General features: G+C 43.5%; 1 protein-coding gene across 12 annotated transcripts in view; it reads right to left on the bottom strand.

The window, feature by feature from the left end:
* Nucleotides 1-1,300: 1,300 nt before the first annotated feature.
* The window catches only part of LOC115107952 (CYFIP-related Rac1 interactor A), a 28,003-nt gene continuing 8,936 nt past the window's right edge, over nt 1,301-20,367 (bottom strand). For 3 of the 12 annotated variants that reach the window (XM_029631760.2, XM_029631759.2, XM_029631763.2), the window contains 11 exons: nt 13,822-13,876; nt 8,820-8,899; nt 7,330-7,451; nt 6,998-7,103; nt 6,169-6,305; nt 5,925-6,002; nt 5,527-5,643; nt 5,288-5,367; nt 5,016-5,142; nt 4,751-4,821; nt 1,301-4,421 (listed from right to left, as the gene is read on the bottom strand). In XM_029631760.2, the coding sequence (XP_029487620.1) occupies nt 4,358-4,421; nt 4,751-4,821; nt 5,016-5,142; nt 5,288-5,367; nt 5,527-5,643; nt 5,925-6,002; nt 6,169-6,305; nt 6,998-7,103; nt 7,330-7,451; nt 8,820-8,892 (975 nt within the window). In that variant the 5' untranslated portion in view covers nt 8,893-8,899; nt 13,822-13,876 and the 3' untranslated portion in view covers nt 1,301-4,357. Of the gene's footprint in view, nt 4,422-4,750; nt 4,822-4,898; nt 5,143-5,287; nt 5,368-5,526; nt 5,644-5,924; nt 6,003-6,168; nt 6,306-6,997; nt 7,104-7,329; nt 7,452-8,819; nt 8,900-9,095; nt 9,182-13,815; nt 13,877-20,175; nt 20,324-20,367 lie in introns of those variants that run through there. The other 9 variants (XM_029631767.2, XM_029631764.2, XM_029631769.2 and 6 more) reach the window with 7 other exon arrangements.

The raw sequence follows: 20,367 nt of genomic DNA, 5'->3' as shown, positions 1-20,367 counted from the left end.
GCGCGTTTACAGTGAGCACTGAGGCTGTACCCATACAGTTTTAGACAATGAGCCAAATAGGTGACTGTAAATTGCCTTGGGTTGTATGATGCAAGAAACCCCTTTACAAATTAAAATTAATTATTACCATACAGAGAATTAGACAATGTACGCCACCCCTCTGCCTATAGGCTTATTTGCATATTCAAGCCTGTCTCAAAATACAACTCTGCTCCTTTAATTAAGACAAGCTTTTTACCGGACTGACTTTTCAAAGACATGTTGAAATGTAGCGTACACGTTTTGTGCTCTTGTAGGAAGTTGGAACTCCCCATTGCTGACCTATACTTATATATAACTGAGCTAATAACGCGCTAACTAGCAAAGAATATCAATAAGTGTGCACACGGGCGCTTCAGATCTGAAAAGCGCAATTCTCTCTACTCCATGCGCTCTGGCTACAACAAAATCAGACTCAATCTTGTAAAATTAGGTTTGTTGCATTGAAAAGGGTTGATATGTTGATTCGATCACAGAAAAAAACGTTGATATATATATTGCAAACTAATTGGGCGAACTCAGTGAAGTTCAATCTCGTGCATTTCTTCTGCGCAGCAGTCCTGGAGGAAATGTGCGCAGTTTAGAAGGAACATTGGTCGAGTGGTTCGAAATCAGTCGCGGGTGTCTGATTAAATAAAATGGTTATTGTTTTGGGGTGATGAATAAGACTCCAGTCTGCACTTAAACTACGAAAGCCAGGTAAAAGGTTGTAGAAATCTTCTTTAAAAAAAATGTTTCTCAATATCGAGCTATTTAGCAGATTTGGTTGATTTTGTGGTCTCAAACCAGTTAGCATACAAACGTTTATCAATCATGGGTCAAATTAGTATTGACAATAGAACATGTGGGAACGTTGTTACCTTGTCATATACATTGCTACAGTTACTATCAATATAGCGTTACAAATACTTCTCCAGGTGGCTTTTTTTAGTTCTAATATTGGGTTGCGACCGAGACAACGGGTACCAATTTGGGTCCGGAGGCAAAACCAGTTGAGAAGCACTGGTTTACAATACAGAGGACGTACAGTACTGATAACAGTACTATATATACTGAAGTGGTGAGATTCAGAAGAGAAGCCGTTCAACCAAACAGTACTGGGAAGATGGAACTGAGAAGTGTACTCTTGATTTTACATCAAATCATGTTGACGTACATTTCCACTAAATTGAATTATGACAAGAACACAATCTATGGACATGACTACATAATTTGATGTTTGGTATGGAAAAATGTCAATAAAATATTCATGACAACAAACCCAGGTGCAGAAAATGTACCAGTTTAATTTTCGGTTCACACATCCATTCAAGATAAAGCAAAAGCCATTTATAAGAAACATTGAACCAACGTTCCAAACCATTAAAAAGTATTGTCAGTTAAAGCAAATCCAACTACTAATCAAATATCTCAATATTCAATACAGCTTGCATACAACACACAATAATAATAATAACAACATGTATTGTGCTGAAGACATTGTGTAGTTCAATACTGACAGAAGTTTGACAAGAAATCTTTTTTGGGAATTAAACCTTTGAAACATCCTCAGTATATGGCTGTATGGTGCACATTTAGCTTGACATGTCTGACAGGTCCACGTACAGTATTCATCCATTGCATATATACATTGCATCCATCACACACAAAAAGTATGGCTCACACTTGTCAAAGTGCATTATGGATCACCAGACAAAATATAAAATAAACAATTAACATGAATGTCAAAATCCAAGGAGGTTAATGACCTGTTCTTTTTTTTCTTAAACGTTTGTTAGTAGCATTGTATGTTATCACGAGGAGTAATGTTACAGAGATGCATTGAGTAAGGATTTTATTGAAGCTTGGATGGACAAAACAGATATTCACTGTGTGGATTTTAAAACTCTATAATAGCCCTTCCTCTCATTTCACATCAACACTGTAGATCCTAATAATTTACTGTATAATTAAATACACTTCATTCATAATTCTCTGAGGTTGGTGACTATTGCCGACTTCGTGACAAGAAGAGGCACAAGACAGGCTACTTCAGTCTAGCATAAAAGCCCATTAACAGTCGTAGGGTTGTGGGTTTCTCTAATAAGGAAAATATGAACGGGACACGCATGTAAAAGCTTGGCCATTGTTTAGTAGCCCGAGTGCCCGTCTGTGCCATCATGCCAACTCCCTGCCACTCATTGTCAAGTGAAATGTTTGGCTCGACAATGAGCTCATGCGAGTTGGCAGGAGCACAAACCGATCTGGGACCAGGCTAATTGTTTGCATGCTGCTCAACATGACATAGGTCAATTAGGCTGCGTTAACACAAGCAGACCAAATCTAATCTTTTTACACTAATTGGTCTTTTGACCAATCAGCTCTTTTGCCAATAATTGAGCAAAACATCAGAATTGGGCTGCCTGTGTGAACAGCCATAGTCTAAAATGGTTTCATCTCTGCATTTCCCTATCATTAAAAAAAGCTTCAATTCCACATGCGTCTGGACAGACAGGATCGAGACAGCAGCACAACAAGTTAACGCAGATTTTCTTCCAAGTCATTAAAAAAAAAAATCAATAACAAGCGATTGTCTGACCTTTACCAAACAACCGTTTCTCCAATTCCATAGAACACCACATATTTCCAGAACAAAAGCCACTCACAATCCTGACATTTTGTAGATAACTTTCCAATATCGTTCTCCTGTTAATAATTAGATGAATATTATTTACCACTGAACCAAGTCAAAAAGATAAGACACCAGTGTATACATGCTGAATGAGCTTTGAGAATACTCCTATAATGCCCCTTTGGTCAATGTTCATTAGCATGAAACAATGCTGCACACACACAAAAACTACTCAAAAAAGGGCAACACAAGTTACACAGGGGTCAACACCAGTCTGAAATTGACATATTTAATCAATCATCAAACCACGATATGGAGTGTAGATTTAATCTTGGAGTGCCTCCAAACAAAATCAGTGACAAATATATTTGCACATTCGGATGTAAGTAAGAGTATAGGAGTGAGCGACAAGGCCTTATTCTACAGAATGGTACTTTGTGTGTACTGAAATGATGACTGCTGTGAGTACATTTTTAGGGATTTCTTTTTCACCCTACCAGAAGTGACTGTCTTGAAGTGTGACCGCAGCCCAATTCTCGGCCCGTCTTCTCAAAGTGCGCACTCGCTCACACCCCTTCATAGAATGGACAGGTGTGGGAACTCCCTCTAGTCTAGTCAATGCTTGCACCAACGGTGAGGGAACGAGTACACTTCAGGTAGGAGGATAGAGAATGGGACCACAGTCAGACGGAGGCGTCACTCGTCCTTAAGAGGATAAAGGAGAACAACTAGGAGAAAAGGCTCACCAGAATCACCGCTATCCTACTACCAGAGTAGAGATCTCAAAAAAAGGAAGGAATGGTTTTTGCCACTGCGTGTCACTTCAAAAATAACCATGACTTAATTTGTATTGAAAGCTGCTTCTTTGAGCAATGGACTTCTGTTAGATACAAAAAGGAACACACCAGATACATGAAAAATAAAGAAAACTAAACGACATACTGTATCCTCATCCTCCTGCCACACGGGATCAAACATTTGGTTGATTGGTTTATTTCTTATGGCACCGTCACTTCCTTGCCAACGAAGCACAACGTCCACAAACATACCGAAACCACTTCAAATGAAAGCCCCCCCCCCCCCCCGATGCTTCCCCTCGCTAAATTCCAAACCAACCTCTAGTCCCTACAGGCACTCCTGTAGATCTGATAGGTTTGAACAATCTTCCCCTTGCCTTCTGATAGACTAGGTGGAATTTGCGCCATATTGCTTACACCCATCCAATCATCCCGATCTACAGAGATGGATAGGGATTGGGTAGCATGGTCTCAGAGGTCAGTTTGTGCCGTCTTGCCAACATTGAACCACCACAGGCGTTAGGAAGACAGCGCAAAGTGATCTGGGACCCGGTTCGACATCAATTCGGAATTCAGCTTCTGTTGACAACGAACCACCAATGAAGCTCCTTTCATTTGCCCGCTCCCTCATAGGAACCAACCGGAGTGCTTGTTTCTTCAAGTGCTGCTTGCCAAGCTGCTTGCCAAGCTTTGTAAGGCTGAAAGGTATATCCACAATTTGTGCTTCAACAAAAATTACAGTATAGCCAACTCATTTTTCAAAGTAAAAGGTACATGTTCTATATGTTTCAGTAAGTTGGAGGGAATGACTATGTAAATACACAAGTATTAACATCCAGTCTTAAATTATGTAAACATATACATCTTTTTTTTTTTAGGTCAGTACATGGATCCTCTTTCGATAGAAATGTTACTGAAGCATCGTTCGGATGTTTTTTGGAGTGGACTCGTCATTCAGGTGTTTTGTGGTGAACCTGAAAGAGAGAGCAGACTAATGTGAAGCAGGCAATGGGACTGAAACACCTCGGTGGCAGCTGTTTTCAGACTTTTCTATCAAAATATGCCATGTTAAATTAAGGTTGTCTAAAAAAGACACACAGGAGTCACATGGACTGTTCGCTGCATTGCAGAGAAAATGCCTCCAACCAAAGAGCACCGCCCATACCATCGTCAGAAACTTGTTAGTAGCATTCTTACCAAGGCGCCATTTCTAAATCCTTTGGTGTTCAGAAACTTTAGTAAGGTCGGACAAGACCCCTCTCCCCCTCAGAGAAGTACTAAACTGCGGCGAGGAGAGACTTACTTGAGGGCGTTTAGGAGACCTTCAACATTATCTGCTGGTTGTTCTTTCAGGACCTTTATGCATCCCTTCATCTGATGAGAAACAAAAAAAAAATACATTTAAACCTTGAAAAACATGTTTAAAGCATTTGAAGAAAAAAAAAACTCACCCACATTTCCCATTGACGCGATTTAGACGAAAGAGCGAAATTACGCATGCTAACATTAGAGTAAGATTGGGCCTTCAGGGTATTATAGAATCAGTATATATTAGAGGTGGTGCTGACGTCGATCTTGGAGGACTTGTTGAAGGCTCCGTTGGGATGGACGTGGTCGTACAGGATGATGACTCCAACCATCACTCTCATACAGAACAGGAGCGTGTCCTCACTGTTGAACCTGCTCGTGTAGTCTCTGGAGAGAGAAAGACAAAGACACACACTATTCAATTAAAAGTACACGTTGAACCGTGTTTAATAGTGGCATCGATAAACATACTGTCGCTCTGGATATATTTTTCCCTGGAATGTCGCGCTGCTAGAATGTCAAGTCAACTCACGGTGTCTCCAGCATGACTTTACAGACGCTGGCCATGGTGCTGAGAACGTCAGTGGTGTTTTCCAGGGGTAATGTCTTATTCTGGGGGAGGGTAGGAATAGAACAAGGTTACTATAAACAACATAACACCAACTTGCCTCAAAACAGACCAAACAGTGCTGCTATCAAATTAAACACAAACCTGACCATCAAATCGTATCACCGAGCAGCAAACAAAGGGGAAAAGGACTAGTCTCTTACCTCGGTTACGAAGTTTGTCGTAGCTGTGCTTAAGGTCTTCAGCATGGGCGTCGCCTCGGCGTAGAACAGTGACATTCTGTTGGCCATCTCATTGTTGACCTCGCTCTCGATATCCAACTAGAGACAAGACAGGCGTAAAACAGACTATCAGGCTCAACGTCTGATCCTTCTTTAGCGTCAAGGCAGAGGAGACTGGATGGCAACGACAAAGGAGTTCAGACTGCGAACCAGCCCCCCAAAATACAGATGAGCTATTCTGTCACATTGGATCTAAAATAGAAATGACTAGGGACGCAAAACTCTGGTAACTTCCCCAAAATTGCCAAGTTTTTCAGAAATCCCGGTTGCAGGATTGGGGAAGTTACAGGATAGATATGACAACACTTTCTCTGACTCACATTCATGTTGTTTATCCTGTTTCGACTGATTGTCCTCCTGTAATAACTGAAGTCATTCTGAATGGCAGGAATTCTCATCTGAAAGACAGAACAATCATTCAGTACCAACATAAACAATATAGGAACTCTTTACCGGAGGGAATAAAACGGGTACAAAACTTTGCACTTTCACAGAAATGATGTGTGTTTAATTTAAAAAAAGAGTGGTTTGATGATGTAGTGTTCCAATAGCAGCCAGTCCGACCTTGAGTTCGTCGAAGCGCAGGGTGAAGTGGAGGATCTCAGCAAACTGTTTGGCCAGAGCCTGCTCCTTCTCCAGGTGCTGGGTTGGGGTGTAGGGGGGACACGTCAGAGACTCCAGCAGGCCCTGGAGAGCCTTCTCTACAGGAGCAGAAACACACACATTTTACATTACATGAGTGAGGTTTTAAACACGCCAGGCTCTCCAGCAGGCTACACATGGCCCCCTCGACACACAACCAGGAGAACGAGGCTAGGTTGTCAAAAAAATACTTTCTCAAATGTGAATAAGACTACACTTTAAAAAAATACATGCTCCTGAACTTTGGTGAATTCTACCTATTTTCTTTACCTCCCGCTTTGGGTTGATGTGCCAACGTGTAGCTTATGTGTATACTTTTTTGTGGAATTACGGTTTTTACCTCAATTAGCCACGAAATCCCTAGGTTGAAAGCAACTGTTTTTCTAGAAGCTGTGCCATTCACTCAAATGCTTCCCCGCATGGGCCGGCCCCCTAGCAATTCAAATTTAACCAATGAGCTTCAGCCGCTCGCCATACGAGTGACAGCTAGCAAGAGGCACATCATGGAGCCACAGCAAAGCAAGAGAGCAACGACGTGTCAGCACTTGCGTGACGCAGTACGTCGGGGGGGGGACACTTTTAGCGCTACTCAGAACTATTTAGCTAAAAAGTACACAAAAGTAGCAGAGAATCCCCTTTAAGATAACAGTACAGCACCGTCACCAAATTGGATTGATTGGCTTTTGATAGAGATTCCAAAATGTCATCCCCCTCTGCGCTTCTTCGTGAAGGAATTGAATGTTGCACTGACCTAGTCTCAGGGAGAAGCCGTAGAACTTTTTGAGCCGTATGACTAAGGGGCAGACGGAGTTCCAGGCTCTCTCCTGTAGGAGCATGTCATTGGGGTTCTGAATGGCCTGGGGACACACAGACACAATGGTTAAATATACATCTATATGGGATATATAAAAAATAAAATGACAGGTCCGGGAATTGGAAGTCATTGAGATCATTAACAGAACGATAAATGTAAAGGTTTGTTTCAGTTTGTGTGTGTGCTGAATATGAATAGCCTATGTCTATGACTGTGTGTGTGTGTGTGTGTGTGTGAGAGAGAGAGCATTATCCAGTAGATATACATACATCTCGTATCTCCTGTCCTGCTCCCTTGTAGGCCTGTAGGCCAGAGAGGATGCTCTCAGAGTCCTGGAGCACAGTGTTCACCTGGTTCCATACCTCCCTCTCACAGTCTGTAGGCTGCGCATCTGCCACACAACAACAGTTAGCCTGGCTAGCTAACGGGCAGCACAGACAAAACACTGTGCATGAAACTTCATACACATTCTGACACTTTGGTTTTTAATGATCATGTGACGAGGCAAACGGTACGTTTACAGGAATTGGGGACGCTCCAATGTGTATGACTGTCGGTTTGTCGAAAACAAATCACGTACGTATAGGCCACTTTCCTCGCATCGTAATACAACTTCTAAACAATTAATAGAATTAAATAAATTTAGTCAGGGAATTATATAAAAATAAAAAAACATTCAGCAAACCCGACAGACATGAAACTCTAGAATCAAAGCTAGACTAAATCTAAAGCATGACGAGACAAAGCAAGGCCACTGTGGTGAAACAGGTGAGCGGCAAGGTCTCTTACGGTATTAAAGCAGCATGGCCTGCTCCTCCCTACCAAGCTACAGCAGGCGGAAGATTTACAGCTCTGCCCTTTAGATGGTTAGCTTTTCAAAAGCATACCCATGGCATTTTCCTATAAGCTGCAGCTAACAGTCAGTAGCCTACAATATATTCAGACAAAGGCTAAATATAGAACATTAGTTACAATACTGACTGTTAGGAGTATTTGCGTTATAAAGAAAAACATTCTCCTCCTTCCCTTCCTCTATGGTAGATAAAAATAAAAAAATTTTAAAAAAGTGTGATGTTGATGCCATGGCAACAAGGGATGAATAAGGTTAGCACTAAGGAATATGCTTGGCGTGAGTGTGTGTCCCCCCCATGTGTGACTAAGCTAAAAACAGGATATTTGAATATGTTAAAACAGTTCAGCTGTTGTGTCTAACCTCCATTATGTGTAGGAAGAGGGCAAGGCAATGACGCAATGGAGATTCATGTTGCATGCGTTCATGCAACGTGAGACGCCATTGGTTTTACGACCACTACGCTCGTTTCGACTGCATCTGGGCCTAGTCTAAGATCTCTACTAGCGGGACAATCATAGACCAATAGGAGGTCGGGACGTATTAAACATCCAATACGAGAAGATCTTTCTAGAATGAGTCATTCGCTGGCATGAGACATTATGAGGAAGATGACATGGTGCAGCTTTTAAACAGATATCGCGTGGTTAGATGATAGACAATAGGCAAGCCATGAGCTGTTCTAGGAGCAGAGGGACTATGAAGCATGCAGGTAGGTTAGTCAACAAAAAAAAAGGGTCAGAGACAATTCCGGTTCATTTCAGCCAATGGAAGAAAAACAAATTTACAAAAATAATTCTAATTGAAAGCGAATTGAAATTGTCCCAAAACCCTGGTTAGTAAAGCTCTACAGAAGTGAAGAGTGTAGAGAAGGTAGAAGAACCCAGGCCAGGCAAAAGCTGTGCTCACTTTCAAAGTCAAGGAAAAAGTTTGGCCCCTGCTCGAGCTCAGTGCAAGTGAGCACTTTTAACAGATTCCCCATTTGGTTTCTGAAAGAGAGGAAAGCGAGAGAAGAAAGGGAGGTGGGTGGCGTGTTAGAGAGATCGAGACAAGTACAGACGTCGCCACAGCTTTCGGTCCAGGAGTGACCCATAGATACAAACCACCTGCTTACTGACGGACTATGGGGAAGAGTTTCATGGTTACAGCATCCTGTCAAACTCCTGCACACTCCTTCAGACTTACTTTCAAAGTCCAGGAAAAAATGTGGATAGTTCTCTATTTCCCTTGTTAGGACTTTTAGAAGATTACCCATTCCAGCAAACCTGATCAAAAATGAAAAGAATGATAAAAATAAAAGGTAAAAATCCTTTTAGATGCAATTTGAATATACTTACAATTCAATGTGTCAAATTATTCAAGAGAACATTCACGGTGGTAAAAACATTCAGTGATTTAAACATTTATTTCTAATCCCCTTTGAACACATTTCACAGTACTATGTAGTACAACAGAGGTTGTTTCAACTCGTTTCTGTCCTTTATATAGACTGATAACCACAGCGACAACATTTTGTGTAAAGTGAAAGTCACTAAATCTCAGAGGCCTAACTGGTAAAGTGGTTCTCTCACACAGACACTCAAGAGTGAAAACAATATTTTAGAGGCCGCTGTCAAACATTCCAGTCCATTAGCATTCTCTCACCAGTGTGTGTGTTACAGTTATGTGGGGTGTTTTCTACGCCAGCGATTCGGAATCGCAACCCACATTTTACAATGGGTCGCGAGTCTGGGCAATCTTCTCATTTTCTTTTTAAATATAGACTCCAGTCTGAATTTAAACAACTTAAACCAGGTAGAAAGTGTGTAGAAACGATATTGAACTAACATTTTTGAATCATTTAATCTCTGAAATGTTTTTCTTCAATCACATTAATTTAAAATATAGGAGCTATTATTAGCAGTGCTATTTTGGTGTTTGAAGCCTCAAAATGAGAGTTTATGAACATTCAAGAATATGGGCAAAATGTTATTGACAATGAGGTGGGCATGTTTTTCCCTTGTCACATAATTGCTACATTTACTAACAATATAGCACAAAAAAAAAAAAAAGTTTTCCAGATTGTATTTTGCCAATTATCACAACGCAAATATTGTGTCTCGACTGTGACAGCCTGGTTCAACCAGAGGCAAAACCAGTCGAGAACCACTACTCCACATCAAGATATATTGATGTGATTTAGTTGTGGGTTAGGCGTTTATGGACTCCATGTACTAGGCCTGTGTAATGAAATAACACAGTGGCTCCTCTATGTCTCACAGTGTGTGAGGTGTGTGTATATTGAGGAGGCCTGACGATACTTAAACCAGATCTTCAGGTCAGGCATTTAGACGATGAAGTCCTCGCTCTTCTTCAGGATTGGTGGGTCCCCCGTGGGACGGCTGAGCTAACGTAGGCGAATGCGATTAGCATGAGGTTGTAAGTAACAAGAACATTTCCCAGAATATAGACGTATCTGATTTTGGCAGAAAGCTTAACTTAAACTCTTAATCTAAACTGCACTGTCCAATTTACAGTAGATATTAGTGAAATAATACCATGCTATTTTTTGAGGAGAGTGCAGCGTTATGAACTTGAAAATGTATTAATAAACCATTTAAGCCCATTTGGGCAGTCTTGATACATTTTGAACAGAAATACAATGGCTCATTGGATCAGTCTAAAAAAACTTTGCACATACTATGCTGCAGTCTAGTGGCCAAAATCTAAATTGCACATGGGCTGGAATCATACATTATGGCCTCGTTCTTGCAATTCAAAGATGTATTATCTTTTACCAGATCTAATATGTTATATTCTCCTACATTAATTTAACATTTCCACAAACTTCAAGTTTTTCCTTCCAAATGGAATCATGAATATGCATATCCTTGCTCCAGGACCTGAGATACAGGCAGTTAGATTTGAGTTTGTCATTTAAGGTGAAAATTGAAAAAAGAAAAAAAAGGGGCAGATCCTTTTATTAAGAGCTCAGTCTTGTTAAATCAATAGGAAAGGGGTGCATGTCTTAAAAACACCAGTTGAGACACTCTTTAAACCATTTCATTTCATTGGGGACGAGGTGGTAATCATTTCCAGAGGATAGGCGACTTTAAGCACTGCTTTCCGGGTGGTCACTATAACATAATTACACACCAGGCTAGGTACATCAGAGGCTAGTGAGCATGATTACCATTAAGAGAGGTTGATCTAATGCAGTGGTTCCCAACAAGGTGTACCAGGTCCCCTGGGGGTAATGCAGTCACGGCTGGACCAAACAGAGGGGGGAGGGAGTGAATGATCAGGATGATCAGGCCCGTTGGCTGTTTGGTTGCACGCTTTGCGGTTCGGTTGCACGCTTTGCGGTTCGATTGGTCCATAAGCTAAGGGTGTTAGTAAAACTGATAGGAATGTCTACGTACTATTTAGTAGGCCATATCCAGGTGTTTAGTTGTAGAGAACTCACACACAGTACAGTGATATATTAAATGTAGCCTTTTCCAGATCCCAGACAGTAACTATTAGGTTGGCGACACAAAGACCCACTGTTACAGTGTGCTCTGCACATGATCATCACACTGTACGTCTCCCACATTGCATCTCTTTTACTGGAAAGCGCTTCAAAAGTGATCGGCTAACACTTATTGCATTATGTAAGTCGACAAGTCAAATCAACCCGTTTCAGAATCTTCAGCCACTCGCATACTCCTGAGAATGGAATCCAGTTTATTCCACTTCATTTGAGGGGTGCACCACCTTTGCCCACTAGGGGCTGCTGTTGGCTCATGTTGCTTATTCCCAGCGCTTCATTGAATGTCCTGGATCAGTCGACGACTACGGGGTTTGTTTCTCTCGTTTCATAACTTCTGCATACAGCAGTTCTAGATAGAGCTGTATGGTTTTCAGGCTTTTGCTCCAGCCCAGCACTAACACCACAAATTCAGCTAACCGTGGTCTCTAGAATAGAGACCAACAATTCAGTTGAATCAGGGTGATAGTATAAAAGCCTCAAGTGGGAGATCAACTGCAGTTGTCAAAGTCCCAGACCGTGTCCCAAAGGGCACTGTATTCCCTACATGTTGCGGCACTATTTTTGACCAGAGCCTCAAGGTCCCTAGTCAAAAGTAGTGTACTACACAGGACATTGGGTGCCATTTGGGAAGCGGCCCAATGTAGCTGTGTGGAGAAGAGTTTTTTTTTTTTGCCTTGGCCAGGCTGGATGATTCTATTGATCAGGCTCCAATGGACTGTAGATTCACTACCGTTTCCCGTCTCAGACTCTCAGAGAAATGGGAAGAAGAAAACAAAAACCAACAAGTCCAGGCCCAGGGCCAGTCTAAACAAGCACAAGCTAATATTCAGAGAGGGAGATAGTTAGGCTGGGCATCACCATAGTAACAACATCGTGCTGACTGGCTGCATTAGTCTCCTTACTGTGCCCTGGAACTTACTGCAAAGTAGGCCTAAGTTCAGCTCAATGTCAGGAACACCGACCACAAACAAACATGTTCCCATTCAAAGAACTCCTAGCAGTAAGAGACCTTAGCGGTGTGAGATAGTAGACTTCCTGCTATTAGACAAGGCCTTTCCAGCGTAACCCTCCGATGCCTCTCACTGACAGAATGGTAAATACGGAGGGGAATTCAGACATGCTCGGTTCCACTGTCAACTATTGAGCTGCATGTTTTAACCTGAAAAGCAACGCTCGAGTGACTTAAAATGTCCCCCTCTTTCCGGTCTTGGATTGGCTCAACCTGGAAACACGATACCTCACTAAAGTCTGAAGACACATCTTCTGCCAGTCTTAAAGGGGCAATCCACAGTTGGATGTAGCAACTGCAGATTTCCCCTTACAAGCCATGTTTTAAAGGGAAGTCTTTTAGGAGGTCAGAAAGCAACACTGCTTTAACAGTCTAAATGTCATGTCTAAAATGGTTGTTTTTCCTCATTTTCTCTGCTGTGCGAGTTATCCTCAGTAGGGCTGGTTTAACACGCGCCATAACACTGTCCTGATTTCACTTTCACAAATAGAACACAAGTGAACGTTATTGCTGCTGGTCGTCACGCTTTGTGCTTCATAATTAAAACTGCAATTAAAGTCGAAATGGGTGGAATGCTAAACGGCTTTCCTCGCTGCGTTTATATTGAAACAACCTCTGTTGGGGAAAATAGAGTGCCTAGAAAAAAGAAAAAAATACCACAACTTCTGCTCTGGATTGAAATCAGGATATCACTTTGGTGCACATATTTCAAAACTGCAGTACATTTATAACTAAACGCTCAAGGGTGGTTGCCCAGACCAAGATCTAGTCCTACTCCTGGGTTGTGTTCAGTACAGAATGGGAGAAAACTATTTGCAACAGAAACGTGTCCAATAAGAACATACATTTTAGTTTAGCTTTCCTGATGGGAAAAAAAAAACTTTTGCCAACGGTGTGCTCTGCTGAACATGACCCAAGTCTTATAACATTCCACTTCAAGTGGGTTTTCATGCAGGAGTACACCATCTGGGTCTGTGCAACCAATAGACAAACATCATTGGTGCAACCCCCTCAAACATGTTTCAGTGTACGTTACCACATAGCTGTGAGAACATGGCCGCAGACCCAGAGAAAGTTGTGTATATTACGTAACAAAGAAGCTAATCTTAGATGAAGTACCAACTAATCATGAAAACCATAGGAACATTGTTACAGGGTTGTATCGCGTCACTGAATGAGTCGTATGGTGAGGTCAGGGCCCGTATAATGCGTTTCAGTGTTGGGAGTGCTGATCCAGGATCAGTTTTGCCTTTTAGGTCAGAATGAATAAGATAATAAGGAAAGGGGGGGTGGCATGATCCTAGATCAGCAATCCTACTCTGATACGCCTTATGAACACATGCCCAGGGGTCAGGCGTAGCTAAACTGTGATAGAGATCGGTTACCTGTACCTTATCTGGCGGAGGACTTGGCTTCCCTTCTAGAGCATCCACTTATTCTTAGTTTCTGAAAAAAAAACATAAAAAACATCTATTAATATCTCATTTTCGTGCACAATAGTGCATTGAACATCTAAAAGCAAGCACTGTCAATGAGTGTCAGATCAACAGCGAAGTGGAGACGTCTCGTTACGCATTGACTAGGTACGCGTGTGTGTACGCCCAAACAAACATTAGGTTTCCATTGAGCAACCTCTCCTTCTCCTGGGTGAAACAGGACTAAATTACTCAAGTGAAAGCGGCGTTCTAAAATAACGACGGCAGGCGGACGAAGGCACGATGATTAAAACGCATCTCTCAGCGGTTCCAGGTTAACATCCTCCAAGCCCACTGAAGACCCGGACCGAGTCTGCAGGGAAGGAGCGCACACACACACACCAACTACAGTGACTGTCACAGACGACATGGGAGATGCCACAGCTTGGCCCCGTTGTAACGAGTCAAGATATGTAGGGCAAAACGACGTCACCTTCTGCATTTGTCCCACATACTGTATGGCTTAGTGGGCCCGTCAAAACGCCATCGCTGTTGGTTCCCGATCAGATCCCCCACATCTAATATTGAGGAATTGGAATGGAAATTAGGCTGCAGGGCAGCGCAGATGAAATCTTTGTTAACAGAATGGCAGCAAAAACAGGCCTAACTTTGCATCTGCACTGTTCCAAGTAGATGTGGTTCTGTAAAATGTTATGTAGAACTTAAAAGTAGTCCTTGTATGGTTTGTTTAACTTTACAATCATTAGTTTTTGTTTGGCATACTTTTAAAAGTGAAAATAATAAAAAATAATCAGTCTCAGCATCATTCTGTTACAGTGTAATTGTATTGGTATTAAATACAAATGTGCAAGAGTAGGTAAATGTGAAAGTACAACATGCTAACAAATCATTAAAACACCCATATAGGCCAACCTAAGTATCGGTCAAAAAACCTGAAAAGAAGCAACACTCAAGCACCCATTTTCTCCCAGCACTGTGTGCCAACGTGTAGGCAGGGAGAGGAAAAGCAACGGGAGAAGCCTGAATACCGTACACAACCCAGCCAAGGTGTAGAGAGCGAAAGAGAGCTGGGTAACACGTGCTGAGCTGGTTTCACTGAGATGAGAGAAAGCACCAATCCCCATTTCTTGATTTGTCAACACACAGATGACAAAAGTGTGTGTTAGCAGCAGCCGCACAAACGGGACTAAAGTACACTCTCATTCAAATTGTCACATGCGCCAAAAACAACAGGTAGACCTTACTGTGAAACTCTTACTTACAAGCACTTAACCAACAATGCAGTTCAAGGAAAAGTTTTTAAAAAGTGACTAAATAACAATAACGAGGCTTCATACAGGGGGTTCTGGTACCGAGCCGATGTGCGGGGGTACAGGTTAATGTAAATAGTCCGGGTGCCAATTGTTATTAAATTGTTCAGCAGTCTTATGGCTTGAGGGTAGAAGCTGTTCAGAAGCCTCTGGGACCTAGACTTGGTACTCCGGTACCGCTTGCCGTGCGGTAGCAGAGAGAAGTCTATAACTAGGGTGGCTGGAGTCTCTGGCAATGTTTTGGGCTTTCCTCTGACACCGCCTGGTATATACACGTCCTGGATGGCAGGAAGCTTGGCTCCAGTGATGTACTGGGACTTCGCGATACCCTCTGTAGTGCCTGTCAGGATGCTCTCGGTGGTGCAGCTGTAGAACTTTGAGGATCTGGGGACCCATGCCAAATCTTTTCAGTCTCCTGAAGGGGAAAAGGTGTTGTGTCCTCTTCACGACTGTCTTGGAATGTTTGGACCATGATATTTAATTGGTGATTTGGACACCAAGGAACTTGATGCGCTCGACCCGCTCCACTACAGCCCCGTCAATGTTAACGAGGGCTTGTTCGGCCCTCCTTTTCTTATAGTTCACGATCAGCTCGATGGTCTTGATCACATTGAGAGGTTTTGTTGTCCTGGCACCACCTGGCCAGGTCTTTGACCTCCTCCCTATAGGCTGTCTCATCGTTGTAGGTGATTAAGCTTACCACTCGTGTCATCAGCAAACTTAATGGTGGTGTTGAAGTCGTGCTTGGCCAAGCAGTTGTGGGTGAACAGGGAGTACAGGAGGGGACTAAGCACACATCCCTGAGGGGCCCCAGTGTTGAGGATCAGGGTGGCAGATGTGTTGTTGCCTACCCTTACAACCTGGGGGCAGCCCATCAGGAAGTCCAGGGTCCAGTTGCAGAGGGAGGTGTTTAGTCCCAGGGTCCTTAGCTTAGTGATGAGCTTTGTGGGCACTATGGTGTTGAAATCTGAGCTGTAGTCAATGAACAGCACTCACATAGGTGTTCCTTTTTTCCAGATGGGAAAGGGCAGTGAGGAGTGCGATTGAGATTGCGTCATCTGTGGATCTGTTGGGGCGGTACGTGAATTGGAGTGGGTCTAGGGTTTCCGGGATGATGGTGTTGCCTTTCAAAGCAATTCATGGCTACCAACGCGAGTGCTACAGGGCGGTAGTCATTTAGGCAGGTTACCTTCGCTTTCTTGGGCACAGGGACTATGGTGGTCTGCTTGAAACATGTAGGTATTAGACTCGGTCAGGGAGAGGTTGAAAATATCAGCAAAGACACTTGCATGTTACTACGACATAGGTACGCACACTACTCACTCTACTGGGTTTCCCTTAAGACTCAGGCTTCGGTTATTGCGACAGCGCATGACCTAAGGCCCACACTTATAGCTCCGCTTGGGTCACAGAAAACGCACTCTGGAGTGGACGGAGAGACAGATCTGCTTCCTCTACCTCACTCCTCGTTGGTCAGAGCAAATAGTCCTCACCCCCCACACCTCCATCCAACCTGGCTGGCTATGGAGCGAGGGAATAGATGGAGAGGGCTGGGCTGGTCCCATGGGGCCTGTTGTAGTGCTGTAGCAGAAGTCCTTATATGGACATAGCGGCAAGCAGGAGGATCCCCGTGGTTCAACGCACAAGTGGTCTTGTCCTCGACACGCTAGACACTCCATTACTCACCACATGCGATACACACACCTAGGCAGCCAACGAGCCATGTGTACAGCACAGACCACTCCATACACACACATTTTACCGACGAAACAGACCCTCTTCCTCCCTCTCCCTTTTTCTCTCTGGAACGATGGAAAGATTGTCTGCATTTCCCCTGAAAGAGACACAGCAGGTACTGGAATCAGGAAAAGAGACTCAGTCCCAAACGGCATCCTATTAACTATTTAGTGCACTCATTTTCACAAGGGCCCATAGCACTCTGGTTAAAAAGTAGTAGAGCACTAAAAATAAAATAGTGCCCTTTGGGATTGAGAGAAAATACAAGAAAATAAACATGTTTTTCAGCAGAGTGGAATTTTCCAGCCCGGTGACCCTACCACAGTAATAACAAACACCAGTGTTGTACCTAGATCAGAAGAGATAGGATGGTGTGCATCTCCAGCAGAGAGTGTGAAAGGCTTTGGACATTCAATGCTGAGGCTGAATCATGGCCAGTCTCTTGAACAGTGATGCAGTGTTGCTCCTTAGCATGATGAAGTAAGCCTGGGTGCCAGGCTATTTCTGCTCTCTTGCCAACTCCTTATGGAATGGTCATGCTAACGACAATGGAGTAGACAAAAGTACAAACGGATCTGGGACCAGGCTATGACGAAGAGTCTACAGGAAAAGTCTGCTTACTGCTTAGACACACACCACACACACTGCTAATGAGCTTAACACGTATGCTTAGGCTACATCACAATGGCTAACTACCTAGTGTAACTCGACAAAAGACTTTCCAGTGTGTGTGTGGTGCTAATCGAATGCTGATTGATCCGTCAGACTAGTAGTTGTGTCATGGATAATGGGTGTTCCCCGCTGACCTCTAGGTCTCCTCTCCTGTCAGGAATTCTGGACAGCGTGATCCACCTCCGCACATGCACACTTTGCTGAGAGCCTGCGGCCTCCTGTCTAGGTGCTAAACTGTTGCCATGGTTATTACGGGCCATTGGACGGGGTGGGGGGTACAGGCAGATGACATTTCTGTAGCGGAACCCCACACACACACCTCACCAGCTCTTTGTTCTCCACTGACAGTGAACAAACCGGAATACTCAGTCAGTCAGACATTATACTCAATTCTGATTCAACTGAAGGTGTTCTAAGCAGAGAGAGAACCCCTCTCATCTTGTTCTCATTCAGACCAGGGGGGACGTCTAGGCCTTGTAAGTAGGCTACTTAATCAAGTCAAAAGAACTCTTTGTATGGCATGAATTTATTATCAGGGCCAATGTGAAAATACACAAATGTTGGCCATAGTCACGGCCTGGATAGTGTGTCAGTCAGGTCTGTTTTTAATTTTTAAATTTTATTTTACCCTGTTTTCTCCCCAATTTCGTGGTATCCAATTGTTTAGCTACTATCTTGTCTCATCACTACAACTCCCGTACGGGCTCGGGAGAGATGAAGGTTGCGTCCTCCGATACACAACCCAACCAATCCAGGCCGCACTGCTTCTTAATGCAGCGCGCATCCAACCCGGAAGCCAGCCGCACCAATGTGTCGGAGGAAACACTGTGCACCTGGCAACCTTGGTTAGCGCACACTGCGCCCGGCACGCCACAGGAGTCGCTGGTGCGCGATGAGACAAGGATATCCCTACCGGCCAACCCCTCCCTAACCCGGGTGACGCTAGGCCAATTGTGCGTCGCCCCACGGACCTCCCGGTCGCAGGCCGGTTACGTCAGAGCCTGGACGCGAACCCAGAGTCTCTGGTGGCACAGCTGGCACTGCAGTACAGCGCCCTTAACCACTGCGCCACCCGGGAGGCCACAGAAGGTCTGTTGTTGACGAGGTAACAGATCACAGAATTCACCTGGGAATCCATTATTCACTAGAATGTTCTCCATCTCTCCAGCAGGAGAGCGATAGACTATGCCCGGAATGGAGGTCACCCAAGGGGAGCCAATGGGAGTCTGGCAAAAACCCAGGTGGTGCTCTCCCCGTGCTGCCGCCCCAGGATTCCAAGATGTCAGTCTCTTTCCCTGTGTGTGTGTGTGTACAGTGTAGCAACAGCACTCGTCAGGTCTTGGCAAAGTGTTTTTCCTGTGGCGAGACATCTGCCTGAGCTTAGTGTGAGCAGCTCTTAACCGACAGACAGGCACACTCTCTCCAGGGTCAACCCAGGGTTAGTGATGGAGGTTCAATGGACTGGAAGATCAACAGCGTCCCACGAGTACATGACTCCGCGTGTCAAAACACCAGGCCATCTAGCCATCTCAACTCTGCACGGCAACAGCATGGCAGTCTAGCCTGTCTCTCTGTCCACTGAAGCAGTGCATATGATTTAGTTAAGAGCACATCCTTTTTCTTTAGGAATATGATCCTTTGATTAAACCATTGTTTTTAACCAGACATGTTGACAGAACACATTGAGCCATTCGGAAGCTGGGTCTTAGTAGGTGTAAGGGTCACTTCCTGTTCATTCCGGATAAGAAAAATCACCTTCATTCATTCATTTCAATTGAATGAGCAAAACAGAATTCACCCAAAACCAGCACTGAACCCAATGCCCCAACACTAATAGGCTTATTTCCACCAATCCCTTGCTTGAACTAGGGCAACCAAGATGTGTTGACGGGCAAAAAGGGTCAAAGTTCAGTGTTATCGTCACAATCAGTCTCATTTGAGACGTAGACTCCAGATCAAAGTCTGATTTCATATTAGCAATTCTTACCCGATAGCTGAAATATAAAAATATACAGAGATGAAGGAAATTGTATCAGCCAATAAATATTAGGAGCAATTGCTATCAATTAGTTACATATCATCTATAGAGGATTGTGTTAGCAAATTAGCCTAACTTAAGTTAATAATAAAATAAAAATCTAGCCATCACATCATTTTGTCTATAACTATCATGTCAGCGGTTGTCCTACATTTTACAAGGTCATTACACCCTGCTATTGCGCTGTGCCTGAAGACAGTAGTCTAAACACAAATCAATACTAGAGACAGCAAGAAACGCTGTTTTTTGTTCTTCCTCTGCACAAACCCAGCTAACTAGCTGAACTCGACCTGAAAGGAGTGGGAGAAAGTTCTCTCACCCAGGTGACTATTTCAGAATCAGTGTACTACTCCGAGACAGACTGCTGCTGAGCTGAACACGGAGAAATAAGAGAGAAGGGAAGAAAAAAAAAAACAATCAAGAGAAAGATTAATTTCCTGTCTGTCTCCATTGCCTGTACACACCACGCAACTCAGCATCTTAGAAAACCACTCATTCAACCGTCAGGTTGAACATCTAGCTTAGTCATACAGCCTACCAAACTCTAGTTACCATGCATTACCAGTTGATGGAAGATGAAGACCCTTTCAGGAATCCGACTCGTCAATAAGCGCAGGTTCAAAAACGTCAAAACAAACCATCAGAGTAATGACGAGCTTTATGATGGCCTGAATCGGCGAACAGACTTGTCTTTATATTGTGTTTCGGGACAGCTGGAGAGAGACCACTGAACGGATAAAAGAG

Source organism: Oncorhynchus nerka, linkage group LG24 (genome assembly GCF_034236695.1).
Source record: "Oncorhynchus nerka isolate Pitt River linkage group LG24, Oner_Uvic_2.0, whole genome shotgun sequence".
NCBI lineage: Eukaryota > Metazoa > Chordata > Actinopteri > Salmoniformes > Salmonidae > Oncorhynchus > Oncorhynchus nerka.
Note: the sequence above shows the minus strand (reverse complement) of the source record. Positions and strands in the feature narration are given on the sequence as shown.